At 40.5% G+C, this 14,865-nt stretch overlaps 1 protein-coding gene across 32 annotated transcripts in view; it reads left to right on the top strand.

The window, feature by feature from the left end:
• Window positions 1-14,865, top strand: part of CREM (cAMP responsive element modulator) — an 87,703-nt gene that overhangs the window by 12,704 nt on the left and 60,134 nt on the right. For 26 of the 32 annotated variants that reach the window (XM_001148504.7, XM_016963003.4, XM_016963001.4 and 23 more), the window contains one exon: window positions 9,001-9,124. The exons of the other annotated variants lie outside the window; for them this stretch is intronic. In XM_001148504.7, coding sequence (XP_001148504.1) covers window positions 9,001-9,124 — 124 coding nt within the window. The remainder of the gene's footprint in view (window positions 1-9,000; window positions 9,125-14,865) is intronic. 32 annotated transcript variants of the gene reach the window in all.

Below are 14,865 nucleotides of genomic sequence, written 5' to 3' on the forward strand. Positions count from 1 at the left end.
AGCCCTCCCAAAGTGCTGGGATTACAGGCATGAGCCACCATGCCCAGCCACCATTTTAGCAAATTTTTACCTGTTTTTTAGAATTGTGGAACCAAATATTTGCCAGTATTTTGCTTGTTGTTAATTTATAGTGCTTAGTGGACTTGTTTGTTTTCGTTTTTATTTTATCCTTACATGTTTTTATTTTTAATTATTTTGTAATTCATAATTGCCCATTGGTTCTTTTCTCTCTAAAAAGGATTATTGTTTAAGATTAAAATACTACATAGTTAATTAAAGACTATTAGTTTTAGTACAAGTATGTTTATTTAATATTATCACAACTATGTTTAATACAGAAAGTGAGATTTGGGAAAATATGTTCTATGAGACATCTCTTCAATTTTAATGTATTTCGCTATAAATTATATAGTGAATAATGTAAGATTATAATGGACTCTATAAATTCTATCTGGAGCAGCTGTGGCTGATTTATAGATGTTAATGTTGTATGTACATCATTTACAGCTGAGTTTGGGGTCCTGCATTTCTGCTGAGATAGTGCCTGAAAAATGCCTGGTACAGTGCTTGACCCATGTTGAGCACTGAAATGTTAGTTGAATCTTCTGCACTGAGTCCTGTATAGGAGTTGGGTTTTAGTGGGTTTAGGAGGTTGTACTGGAGGGCATAAATCTGCAGATTTGGATATAAATCTGCAGAATAAACTGGCTTGAAATAGCATATCTATTTTAAATTGCTAGTGTTGACCTTTTTTGTAGATGATTTTTACCTTCAAAAAAATAATTTTAGTATCAAACTTTTACTAAACGGCATGAACTGAACACCGTGCTAGGTACTCTGGCAGAATACAAATGGAATAAAATTACAGTCCATACATTTGGTATGAAAGAGAAAGCATATCTGAGTGAGATTGCGACAACAATTGCAGCGTACTCCAAAACACATCATCATCGTAAAATGTTGTCCAAACTGTAATTCGCAGGGCACTGGCTGTGGAAGGAACCCTGGAGTCACAGTCACAACACCTCTTTTTCATCCCTCATCATGCTACCTATTATGTTCCCTGTAAAAGTCCCTTAATCTCTCTGAACGTAATTTTTATTATTATAATAACACCTGACAGTTGCACAGTCTTCCAGGATAATTGATTAATTGGTTTATTTAGCATATACTGTACTAGGCACTGAGAATGCATGGAAATCTATAAGATGGGATCCCTGTCCCTGAGTTGCTCACGCTGTTGTGTGAATACATGTATTATATGCTACACAAGTGTTATAACAGACTTGTAAATGCTTTGGGAACTCAAAAGAGAATAACTAATTCTGCCCATGGCTATTAGAATAGGCCTTTGAAAGTTGGTGTCCTCGAACCAGGCCTTGACAGACTAGTGAGAATTTGCCAGTTGGACAAAGAAGGGTAAAGGGCATTTCAGGAAGAGGGGAGATTAGATGTAAAAGATTAAAACTGGGAGAGTAAGATATGTACTTGAAAAAATGTCTGATTAGGAGGCTGGCATGCAGTGTGTTGGAAAGAGTAGAGGGACTGGAGATAAGGCTGTAGGACTAAAATGGGTCACATTGTGAAAGAGATTGAATGGCAGTGTGGTTTAGTAATGGAGTATATGGACTTTGGAAAAAGACCTTGGTTGAAAACCTGGCTATGCCACTTAATACGTTTATGGTAAGATCAAATTCTTAACCTCCCTGAGTCTCCTTTTCCTTATTTCTAAAAGAAGAACTAATTATTTTTTATTTTTTGAGACAGTCTCACTCTGTTGCCCAGGCTGGAAGAACTGATGATAGTGATCTTATAGAGTTGTTAATCAAAACTACCAGGCACTTACCACATGGTAAACTCTCAATAAATGATGGTTATAGTTATGAGAATTAGAAGTTTGGATTTTATCCTGTAGTCAATAGGAAGCTACTGAAGAGTTTTAAGCAAAGAAGTATTTTAAGCAGAAATACATGTTTTAGAAACATAACTATTGGCATGGATTGGAGCCAGGAGGTAGAGTGGTGGCTGTGGAAAGGTAGAGAAGGAGACTTAATTGTTCTTTAGAAGGTGGAATCATCATACCTGGTGATGATGCTGTGTGGAATGACAGAGAGGGAGTTTCAGGGGTTTCTGGCTTGAACAACTCGTTGGATGATGGGGTCCCATTTCCTGAGATAGGGAACTCAGAAGGGTAGAAAGTTTGTGGAGGAAGAAGAGGAGTTTAGTTCTGGACCCACTGATTTTGAGGTTCCTGCAGGACATGTGTTTGGAGATGTTAAATAGGGATTTGCATATTGGATTTTGGAATTGAGAAGAGACGTCTGGCCTAGAGTCATGGGTTTAAATCTGGCACTTGAATCCAGAGAAACAGACCATATGAAGTAGGGAGAGATTTGAGAGTGAGGCAAGAAAGCTAAGCAGAGTCCCGAAGACATGCAATGTTGAAGGTTAACATTGAGGAAGGGAAGGAATTGTCAGGGGAGCTTGTGGAGGAATTGTCAGCGCATCGGATGAGAAGAGGAAAATGTAGTATCAGAACACTGAGACAGTGTTCAAGAAGGAAGATGTTGTCAACGGTTTGAATGCTGCTGAGGGATCAAACAAAAGGTAGGACTTAAAATGTACATTGGATTTAGTGACAGAGATTAGTTACCATTTCTAGAGACGTTTTAGAGGTAGAAACCTCTCTAAACTTGGGGGTATCTAGGAGTATGTGGGATGTGAAGTAACGGAGATAGTAGTGTTGGCAATTCTTTCAAGTATTTCAGCAGTGAGAAGGGGAAGAGAGGTTCAAGGGAATAGCTCGAGAGATTTCTGATCCAGTGGATTTGTGGCTATGTGTATAAGTTGTGAGATGGGAGAGACGTGAATGTGTTTAAGTCTTTACAAGAAAAAACTGTTAGAGGGGGAGAGAATAATTGATAGTATAATCCCCTGGGGCATGGGCTCCAAACAACAGATACAGGTATTTTAAGAGTAGGGAGGAGGCAGGAGGCAAGGGAACATGGTGAGTGTAGATGTCAATAGCTTTGTTGATTTGGTTGTGGGAAGTTGATGGAGTTCTCATTAGAGACAGGAGGCAAGGGCTTTCATTGAATGTAGTCAGTATAGAAACGCAGGGATTGAGAAGAGGGAGAACATTTGAAACAGTTGTTGAGAATGGGAGAGTAGTAAGCCAAGTAGGCAAACTCCATCAGTTTGCCGCCCATTTGAGGTTGAAAACCAAGAATTTAATAGCTATATTTATATTTTTAGAGATGGGGTCTTGCCCTGTCACCCAGGCTGGAGTGCAGTGGCACGATTATGGCGCACTGCAGTTTTGACCTCCTGGAGCTCCTGAGCTCCATCTCACCCTCCTGAGTAGCTGGGACTACAGGTGCCCACCACTACGCCCAGCTAACTTTTTTGTTTTCTATGTGGAGACGGGGTCTCACTGTGTTGCCCAGTCTGGTCTCAAACTCCTAGGCTCATGTGATCCTTCTGCCTTGGCCCCCCAGAGTGTTGGGATTACAGGCGTGAGCCCCTGTGCTTGGCCTCAATAGCTTATTCTGTCTTATAATTTCATTCAGTATTGTTCATCTGCCTTGGTGCAGGCATAGAGGAGATGAAGAGTTGGTTTTATCCAAGATTGGTACTTACTAAGAATATACAGCAATGGCACAATCTTGGCTTACTGCAACCTCCAACTCCCAGGTTCAAGCAATTCTCCTGCCTCTACCTCCCAAGTAGCTGGGATTACAGGCGCCTGCCACCACACCTGGTTAATTTTTGTATTTTTAGTAGAGACGGGGTTTCACCATGTTGGCCAGGCTGGTCTTGAACTCTTGACCTCGTGATCTGCCTGCCTTGGCCTCCCAAAGTGCTGGGATTACAGACGTGAGCCACCGTGCCGGGCTGGGAAACAGTAATTAAAATGAGAAGCCATGTTAGCTGAACAGGGTGGGAAGTGAAGAAAGGGGGAGGCAGATGGGCAGAGAGAAAGTGGTGTGGAGATCTCAGTGTGTTGGAATAACAAGTGTGATGGGAGTGGTCAAGGGAGAGGGTAAGATGGGAGGATAGGATGTTGTAGGCAGAGTGGAATGTTGGAATTAATTTTTTCAGAGCTGGACCAATTTGCACATCGGCAACGTCCAGGGTGCGGCCAAACACTCCAGTAGATAGCTGAAGTGGCATAAAGTAAGTCATTGATCTGAGGCATCTGGGTAAGGGATAGGTCTTCTTTTGAGTGTTGAACATAGACAGAATGGTGAAGAGGAAAACTTTTACATCAGGGGCCAGAGTCTTCAGTTTACATCCTGGAGGTGAGTAGATGATTATCTTATGGATGGGTTCAGGATGGTACGCCTGATGACCTTGAGCCTCAGTTGAACAAGGGTTTTTACGAGGGAGTAAAGGAGGTACAGGTGGGAAGCAACAGTGGGGAACAAAGCAGATGGCCAGTCAACATGCTGACCTTGATTGGGTGTGGGAAGATGAGCAGTACCCTCTTGAGAGGACAGCAGAGAGGCTTTGGGAGTTCCAGATAGCATATTGCTGGGATTTGGAAGGAGAACAGGAGTGAGGGATTGTATTATGGAGGGAAAGGAAGCACTAGTTATGAGAGTGAAGATGAAATATGGAAGGAGCTTATATCTTAGACAGTGATTTGAGTGTGATTCTGGCATGGGTGCAGGGGCATTGAAGTTTAGTTGTGGCTTAGGAAAAGGCCCATTGTCTGTGATTTATTGTCTTCAGAGTGGATAGCAGCAACTGTGTGGAACAGCAGCTCAACTGCTTTGTCCAGTGTGGTGATGGGAGGTTACAGTGGACAGTGCCCAGTGCTAAATTATGGTAAGGAGGAGGAGTTGGGATGGCTGCTGACCTTCCATCTCTGCCTTTCTCCCTAAGTCTCAGCGCCTCATGGTATCCTGACTGATGTTTAGCTTTGTGGGGTTGCTTTTTGTGGTTGATCTGGTTCTGACTGATTATATATAGACACACGATTCTAGCTTTGGAGCCTGAATGGATGATGATACTCTTGACTAAAAGAAGAAATAGAGGGGACAGGTGTCCATGAAAACCCCAGGTTGAGATGCTCAGTAGGAGGGAGGTGTGTGTAAATACAGATTTGGGAGCCATCTGCATATAGGATTGAAGAAACCATAGTATTCATAGTATTGGAAAATTCTGTAGTATTGACAAAGGGAAAAGGGCAAAGGACTGAACTCTCTGGGAAATGCCCCCAGAGAAAAATGGACCAGTTAAGATGATTGCATGAAATGGTATGTTATCAAGACATTTTCATGTATAAAACATTTTGAAATCTGTCTTTTATCATATCTCAAAAATAGAAGCCTGAATAGTTTATCTTTTTAATCATTAAAACTTTTTTTTTTTTTTGATGGGAGACTTCTTGGGTTCTACAGTGTGTACCCCTCTGTCCTTAAAGTATACTGAACATAATTAGCCTTTTTTTTCATGACTCAGGATAGTTATTATAAATATCAGTTATTGAGTTGTAACTTCCAGGCTGGGCATGGTGGCCATGCCTGTAATCCTAGCACTTTGGGAGACTGAAGCGGGCTGATCACTTGAGGCCAGGAGTTGGAGACCAGCCTGGCCAACATGGTTAAACCCTGTGTCTACTAAAAATAAAAAAAATTAGCCGGGTGTGGTGGCACGTGCCTGTAATCCCAGATACTTGAGAGGCTGACGCGGGAGAATCGCTTGAACCCAGGAGGCGGAGGTTGCAGTGAGTCCAGATCGCGCCACTGCACTCCAGCCTGGGTGACAGAGCAAGACACTGTCTCAAAAAGAAAAAAAAAAAAAGGTATTATTCCTAATTTAATTCCATGCAGCCTTTCCAGCCCTATTTGTACCAGTCCTACTCTGTCTCTTCCCCACTAAATCTAATTATCCCCCTTTCCCCCACCCAGATTTTCTACTCCAGTCACCTATTCTGTTTCCCAGATATCCTCTGTACTTTCCTCCCTCTCATAGTCGACCTGTCCTTTCTACCTGGTGAAATCCTACTCAACCTTCAATATACAACTCATATGACCACATTCTCTGGCAGACTTAGTCATTCTCTTATGTTTTCCAGAGCATTTCATGGATCACATATATCACATGATTCAAGAAATTACGGCCAGTTGCAATGGCTCACGCCTAGTAATCCCAGCACTTTGGGAGGCCAAGGCAGGCAGATCACCTGAGGTCAGGAGTTGAAGACCAGCGTGGCCAACATGGCGATACCCCGTGTCTTCTAAAAATACAAAATAGCTGGGCATGGGGGCATGCGTCAGTAATCCCAGCTACGTGGGAGGCTGAGGCCAGAGAACTGCTGGAACCTGGGAGGCAGAGGTTGCAGTGAGCCGAGATGCCTCTGCACTCCAGCCTGGGTTGACAGAGTGAGACTCTGCCTCAAAAAAAAAAAAAAAAAAAAAAAAAAGAAATTACTTTACTTGTGATTTACTTTAATTACTGACCTGCCAATAAACTGTGTTTCTCAAATTTTAGTACATATTGGAATTGTTTGCATATAAGAAGTTAAATTCTCAAGAAAGTTTGATTCACTAGGTTTGGGGTTGAGCCTAAGCTTCTGCATTTTTTACAACAAATACTTCTCGTTAATTCTGATGCGAGTTGTCCAAGGACCATAATTTGAGAAACCAACAACCATGTAGTTAATGGATTCCATCAGGGCAAGGGCCATGACTTATCTGCTTTTGTATTTTCAGAGCCTGCCATGTAGACTATGCTAAATGAATGTTTCTAGAATGAAATATAGTTTACTGGGGAAGGCCTTTTCGGCATATAATGTTTGAGTTGAGACCCAAGTTGCAGAATCTTAAGAAAAGTTTTGCCTTTCAAAGGTGTAAAAAATAGCACAAGACAACATTTCCCAGGTGGTTTCCAAAATACTCCTGCTAGGGCATGCTTTGTGGGAAAAGGGTTTGTTTGGTAGTCAGATACTTTTAGAAAATGCTGTCTGTTGGACCTGTGCCCTTCACCCTTCTCAAGACACACTAGCAGATTGAAGCTTTTGAGATGTTCTGTGGGAAAGAAACCCTTTTAATCTTTAAAACGTTTTGACAAAGCATTTTCCCTACCCTTTTTCCCCAGATAATGCCTTTTTAGAACCTGCAGAACTAATGTCCTGAGGTATTTTCTTTGGAAACTGCTCACATAACCAAAAGTATAACAGTAGGAATTAACACTTCATGTGTGATGATGACCTATAATTACCTAGAATTGGAGAGGCCACTCTGGGAAGTTATAAGAAAAGAGATAAAGGATTAGGCAATATTAAGGGAAAGACATTTTTCTATGGTAGGCTCGACGTTTGTATTTTGGTATAATTGCTCTAAATTGTCCTGGTCAGTTATAAGTATTAAAATAACTGTAGTATAGACGATAGCAGACAGGTTTGAGCATGGAAGGATTGGATTTGGGTAACGGCTACTGGAATGCAAAAGGCAGTAGGAAGTCAAAGACAGTAGATGAAGGATCTGTAGAATCTGGTAACTAATTAAATCTGGAAAAACAACTTGGATGTTTTAGTTCAAAGATCTAAGTGGTCTGTATACTTTTTGGGTGTATAGTTAGACTAAGGTGAAAAAGAAACATTGTATTATTGACAGCTGAAAAGATGTGTGACAGCAGGGAGTAGTTTCTATAAGTTTTTTGGGGTTTTTTTTGTTTTGTTTTTTTTTTAAGACGGAGTCTCGCTCTGTCGCCCAGGCTGGAGTCCACTGGCACGATCTCGGCTCCCTGCAAGCTCTGTCTCCTGGGTTCACGCCATTCTCCTGCCTCAGCCTCCCGAGTAGCTGGGACTACAGGCGCCTACCACGGTGGCGCCCGGCTAATTTTTTGTATTTTTAGTAGAGACGGGGTTTCACCGTGTTAGCCAGGATGGTCTCGATTTCCTGACCTGGTGATCCGCCCGCCTCAGCCTCCCAAAGTGCTGGGATTACAGGCATGAGCCACCGTGCCCGGCCTCTATAGGTTTTTAAATTTTAGTTTTGTTTATTTTGTTTATATTTTATCTTTAACAGGATAAAATTTATTATAATATAGTTTGCCTTCTAAAAAGAGTCCATATAGAAATCACTAACTTAAACTGAATTCATACACAAACTTCAAATCACATCAGAAGTTTTTCCTGGAAAAATTAGGTCCTCTTTTTTCAATAATTGGGGCTTGTTTATCAGAAACGACTTAGTGATAACAAAGCAAGACACATTTTTGTATTATTATACATTTAATTTAGATGATGGGGAAATTCCTTCACACTACCTCATAACATAAAGCAGGTTTTTTAGGCCTTAAGAATCATAGAATATTTATACTTTTCATGTAAAATAGAAAACCTAATTTTCCAGTCATTCATGCTAAACAGCAGGGTTAAAGTAATGATCAGGAAGACTTTATAAGTTTTAAAATAAGGTAGTTTTCATGAGACATTTTGCAGTGCTCCCTTGGTAATGTTCATATTCAGTGAGCAGAAAAGAAAAGATGAGAGAGTTAGGACTCTACTATTGAACCTGTTTCTTGAAGAAAACAAAAACCAGATAGTACAATTGGATGTCAGAAATGGTTATTAGAAAGCTAGGTAAAAACAGTACAGGTTGAGTATCCCTTATCTGAAATGCTTGGGACCAGAATTGTTTCAGAATTTGGAATTTTTTGGATTTTAGAATATTCGCATATACATATGAGTTACCTTGGGGATGAGAGCCAGGTCTAGACACGAGATTCATTTATGTTTCATATACACCTTATAGTCTAAAGGTAATTTTATACAATATTTTTAATGATTTTGTACAGGATACAAAGTTTTGAGCCATAGCATGAGGTCACATGTGGAATTTTCCTTTTGTGGCATCATGTAAATGCTCAGAAAGTTTCAGATTTTGGAGCATTTCAGATTTTGGATTTTTGGATTAGGGATGTTCAACCTGTATTTCCAAATACTTAAGATAGGGCCTTAATTTGTCTTCCTTTTTATTGCCTTTTCAGACAAATGACCATGGAAACAGTTGAATCCCAGCATGATGGAAGTATAACAGCTTCTTTGACAGAGAGCAAGTCTGCTCATGTGCAGACTCAGACTGGCCAAAATTCAATCCCTGCTTTAGCTCAGGTAGGCAATAGGCAGGCACCGTTGAAAGTCAAAATATATGGAAATGAGAATTAGGTGCAGATTCTGTTTTCTTGCCATTGATCTTAAATTTTCCATGTTCCCTGGTTATCATCCATTCTTGCTTATTTGATTGTGAAGAAAAGATACGTGTTGTAATTAGCCTTGCATTTTAACAGACATTCAGCAGTGCCCCATCTCCATTGCCACCACCACTATGGAAGGAAAAACAAAAACCCTTCCTGAATATGTAATCCTCAAAGTATGATTTGAGAGGGTTGCTAATTCGAAATTGATACAGTTCTGATGTCCTTAGCTGTTAAGATGATAGAAATCTTACCATTTGCCCCGTATATATTTGTCTTAATCATTACTTTCTTTTCAGTTAGGTCTCGAACTTTGAATTGGTTTCATTCAGAGGTCACCAGTATCAGTTAGTACCTGTTTCTAGATCCTAAAATTTATTTCTGAGATATCTATTAAAAATATAGTAAAAATAAACACATTTGTTAGTTCATCAAATATTTATTGAATGTCTGCTGTGTCTAATTATTCCGGATGCATGTGGATATGTAGTTTCAGGACTTAAATATCCCATGGTTTGGTAGGGTAGACAGATATTTTAGCAATAATTCCAGTAGGGTAAGAAGTGCTGTAAAATACTATGTAGAAAATGAATAAGGCCTACAGAAGAGGGAGCAGCCAGCTGACTAGGAGTGCTTTATAGATCTCCTTTGAGCTAGACACAAAGGATGAGTAGGAGTCTGCCAGGTTGATAAGGTGAGGAAGCATATTCTAGGCAGAGCGAAGAGTGTGCACAGAGGCACAGAGCCAGAGCATGGGATGTTCAGGGAACTATGGGTATTGAGTTTAACTGGAGCCAGGTGTCTTGGGCTGGGCAGTCCAGCTGGTAAAGGTAAGCAGAGGATCGTATACATTTCAGGGTTTAGAGTACACTGTACTCTAAATAGTATTGAAATATTTTCAGGTGCCCACCGTATTTTCAGTTTTGACACTAATAGCCATGTGGAGGTGGAATTGAAAGTCAATGAGTCGGAACTGAAGACACCATCAGGGTGCCTGGTGGAGTCAAAGTAGCGTGAGATACAGAGCAGTGGTGAGACCTTTGTGGTACATTAAAGGGAGAATAAAAAGGACTTGGTGGTTGACTGGCAGGCCCAGGGGAAACACCAGGCACTTCTTGGGTTATATTAGGCCAGACTGGTGTGAGAGCTCTCCTTTCCTGTGCACCCAGCCTGCTTTTCTTTCCTCTTTAAAGCTGCCAACACCCACTCGTTCCCTGGAGGTTTTCTGCGGTATTCTGTAGAGCTGTATCTCCCTAGCAACACCTTTTGTTACACTGAGAGACAGGCATTTAGGCCAGGCCTTTTGCTTAAACACACACACACACACACACACACACACACACACCCTTGTTAAAAAAAATGCATGTTCATTGTAGAAAATAAATATTAAAATGAAGAATATAAAAACTATCCATAATCTTAACATCCAGAGATTTAATCGTTGTTAACATTTTGATGTAGCTCCTTTAGTCTTTTTGTCTGTGTGAATAGAATAGAAAGCATATACTTTTTCTCATGATTTTGGGATTTTCCAGAATCTTTAGAGCTATGGTTTCTGGTCAGTAATTCTGCCCTTTGCTGAAGTTGTAGTTGAAAGCACTTTCTTTTTTTTTTTTGGTAGAGACAAGTTCTCACTATATTGCCCAGGCTGGTCTCAAACTCCTGTGCTGAAGCAGTCCTTGCACCTCAGCTTCCCAAAGTGCTGGAATTACAGGCGTGAGCTTCTTGTACCCAGCCTGAAAGTACATTTTCTTCCTTCTGACTCTACTTCCTTCTAGGTGGGTCCCGGCTCACTAAGTTCTACAGATGCCTTTTGCCCCAGAATTCTGGGGCTGAAGTCCCAGCAATAGATTTCCATTATCTAAATATGGTAATTTGCAATTGTGAGGACCTTCAGGCTGGGCGACAGCCACCTCTGTGAGCCTCACTCAGAAATTGCCAACAGGTGGCCAGGTGCAGTGGCTCATATCTGTAATCCCAGTACTTTGGGAGGCCAAAGCAGGTGGATCGCTTGAGGCCAGGAGTCCGAGACCAGCCTGGCCAACATGAAGAAACCCTGTCTCTACTAAAAATACAAAACTAGGTGGTTATGGTGGCACACGCCTGTAGTCGCAGCTGCTCGGGAGGCTGAGGCACGAGAATTGCTTGAACCCAGGAGGCTGAGGTTGCAGTGAGCCAAGTTGGAGCCACTTCACTCTGGCCTGGGTGACAACAGAGTGAGACCCTGTCTCAAAAAAAAAAAGTGTTGCCAACAGGTTAAGTAATGTGGAGTCTGAAAAGTAGCCTTAGGTTTCTGAGGGCTTGGAATTGAATAGGAGACCAGTGGACAGAAACTAGGTTTTAGTAGGTTAGAGAATAAGTAAGAGGAGGGGAAGTGGAAGTTGGAAGTATAGACTCTTTTAAGAAATTTGTCTTGAACTAATAGAGAAAGATGGGTTTGTGAAACAAAGGGGTGAGAACTGGGATGTGAGAAATTTGGGAATGTTTTGAATAAAATGGAAGATTATAGAGACTTGTGAGAAGGCAGAATCAAGGAACTAGAAAAAGCCTGTGTTTACATTTGTAATGCTTCTTTAAAAATCTCAAATAATGTTGTATGCTAATAAATATTGATAGTTATTAAATCTGGATAGTAAATTCTTGGAGTTTTGCTGTTTTTCTATTTTATATTGTTAGAAGTATTTTTTTGTTGTTGTTTCTGTTTTGTTTCGTTTTGTTTTTTTGAGACAGAGTCTCACTCTGTCGCCCAGGCTGGAATGCAGTGGTGCAATCTCCGCTCACTGCAACCTCTGCTCACTGCATCCTCCACCTCCTGGGTTCCAATGATTATCCTCAGCCTCCCGAGTAGCTGGGATTACAGGCATGTGCTACCACGCCCAACTGATTTTTGTGTTTTTAGTAGACAGGGTTATGCCATGTTGGCCAGGCTGGTTTTGAACTCCTGACCTCAAGCAGTCCACCTGCTTTGATCTCCTGAAGTGCTGGGATTACTGGCGTGAGCCACTGCACCCGGCCTGTTTGAAGTATTTGATCAAACTGAAACTATGGTTTTTATCTTTCACATGCTAGAAATATAGAGATTAAGAAGTAATCTGTATGCCGACTTATGGATTATTTTAGTTAACTAAGAATTATCCTCCATGCCATGCATGGATCATGATTTTTTGAAGAATTAGAAGACAATTCTTAGCAGTCAGAATTTTCTGAACATAATTACTCATTAAAGTTCTTGTGACACCAGCAGCTGTTCGTTTATGAGTATTGTTACTATCATACAATAGTATATATCTTACAAGGAGTAGGAAATCAAGCTGAACTCTATTAACCCTATGATGTATGCCAAAAGTGACTGACTCTTCAGAATTTCTGATGGCTTCATATTTACTTGCCACTTGTCTCATTTTTCTTCAGACTTGAGGATTGTAAATTTCCATATGTTTTAGATTTAAACTTAGTTGTGAATAAAGAGGAATTTCTGACACTCACCTTCCTTGTTTATATGATCAGATTATCAGTAAACAGTGTGGGAACAAAAGGCGTAAGCAGAACGTTCAGTGGGTTTGATTCTTTGCATCTAAGGTCATTTGATACTGGTTGTTTTGATTGTCCTGGCCTTTCCAGAGCTTCTGCTAATCAAGAATATACTCTGAAAATCATCAGAGACCTAGCAATTGTTGAGCTTGGTTTTGGCTGTCAGGCCCCTGTTCTGCTGATGGATTGAGGTGAGGTGCAGGTACACCAGGGGAGACTGGAGTTTTGCTTTTCTGTTTTATAACTTTGTAGTAATAAATGGAGCCTTTCTCTTCTGTTTGAAAACAAAATCACGGTGGTGGTAATGTCAAAAAGTTGGAAGCAGGAGTTGCCATCAACAAATCCTAGTATGGCAAATAACTGGAAGTTAAATGTTGTCTTGGCTTTCTTCTTGTCTAAATTATTTTTATGCTGATTTATTTTTAATGGAAACTGGTATCTAATTTATTAAGTACGTGTGTTGATATACAGGACTAGACTCGCTGGATTCTGGTAAAACTGTTGATAATAAGTTGGAGAGTCCATTTTAAATAACCTGGCCAGGAGGAAATCTTTTCCAGAAATCAAAATGGTGAAAAGCAAAAATATTGTATGTACAATACAAGTAGTTTTAAAATAGTGACACTTACATCCTCTGGAAATAATATTGTTTTTAAATGGGTAATGGGAAGTTAAAACTTCTTTTGTTGTGAAAGACTTCAAACATACATAAGAGTAGAAGAATGATTCCACATATATATAAAGTTAGTAATTATTAAGATTTTGCTAGGCCAGGCATGGTGGCTCATGCCTATAATCCCAGCACTTTGGGAGGCTGAGGCAAGAGGATTGCCTGAGCCCAGGAGTTCAAGACCAGTTTGAGAGCTTGTCTCTTTAATAAAAAATAAATTAATACAAAAAATTTTTTTGCGAGGTGTGATGGCATGCCCTTGTAGTCCCAGCTACTTGGGAGACTGAGACCAGTGGATTGCTTGAGCCCAGGAGCTCAAGGCTGTAGTGCACTGTGATCATGCCTATGAATAACCACTGCACTCCAGCCTGATAACATAGCGAGACCTTGTCTCAATAAAATTAAAAAAAAAGATTTTGTAGCACTTGCCTCATCTATCTTCTTTTTTTCTTCTTGTCGCTGAAGTATTTTAAGCTGCTCAGCAGATCTCAGACATCATGTCATTTTACTCCTACTTACTTCTGGGTATACAACTCTTAAAACATTATGGACATTTTCTTATATAACAAAATGTCATTATACCTAGTTAAGTATAATTAATATGCAATCCATATTCATTTCACAAATGTATGATCTACTCTGAAGGCAGTAGAGTGGACACCTTGAACTTTTCTTGTTCCTAGACTCTTGGGAATTGGTAACACTGCCATGAAGACCTAGGTGGGTGAGGTCATTCAGATGGAGCCAGTGGAAAGGATGTACCTTAAAACTGACTTTCTGGAGTATAATTCTCCATAGCTGCTGCTGAAGCCTGGAGGCCTCGACTCTGAAAGCTAAATAACTCTTCTTTATAAATGACTACTTCTCAAGGTTTCAGCAAAGATAGAAGGGAAAGATGAAAGGAGCAGTATGCTAGGAGTCAAAAGGGGGGAAGGAAACTCTGGAGATTGTCAAGGTCAGCATACTGCCTCGAGAGAATTAGTTCTGATATAACACTTAACCTCTCCAAGGACCTCTGTATTTTTGGAAACAAGGAGACGCTAGGGAGGCAGAGAAAGCCGCTAGGGAATGTTGTTCAGAGATAATACTCTCCTAATCAAGCTGAACTCTGTTAACCCTATGATGTTTGCCAAAAGTGACTGACTCTTCTGAATTTCTGATGAATTTCTGATGGCTTCATATCTTATCCTTTCTTATCTTTTCCATTCTAAGTGCACAATGTGTAAGGAGTCCCTTGGAATAAAGCAGCCCTGGCATGCCGTCGGGGATTGAAGTAGGAACGATTTAACAAGGGATACTTGGAAATGTTGTCATGTGCGAGTTGTAAATTTTCTTTTTTAATCTGGTGGAAAATTGGAATGGCATTTCTCTGTTTTGCCCAGCTATGCCAAGAATCTTCTTGGTCCCACATAGGCCTAGGAAGGATGTAGATGGCAATCACAAAACAAACAAAAAAT

The sequence above is a fragment of the Pan troglodytes genome, chromosome 8 (genome assembly GCF_028858775.2).
Source record: "Pan troglodytes isolate AG18354 chromosome 8, NHGRI_mPanTro3-v2.0_pri, whole genome shotgun sequence".
Taxonomy (NCBI): Eukaryota; Metazoa; Chordata; class Mammalia; order Primates; family Hominidae; genus Pan; species Pan troglodytes.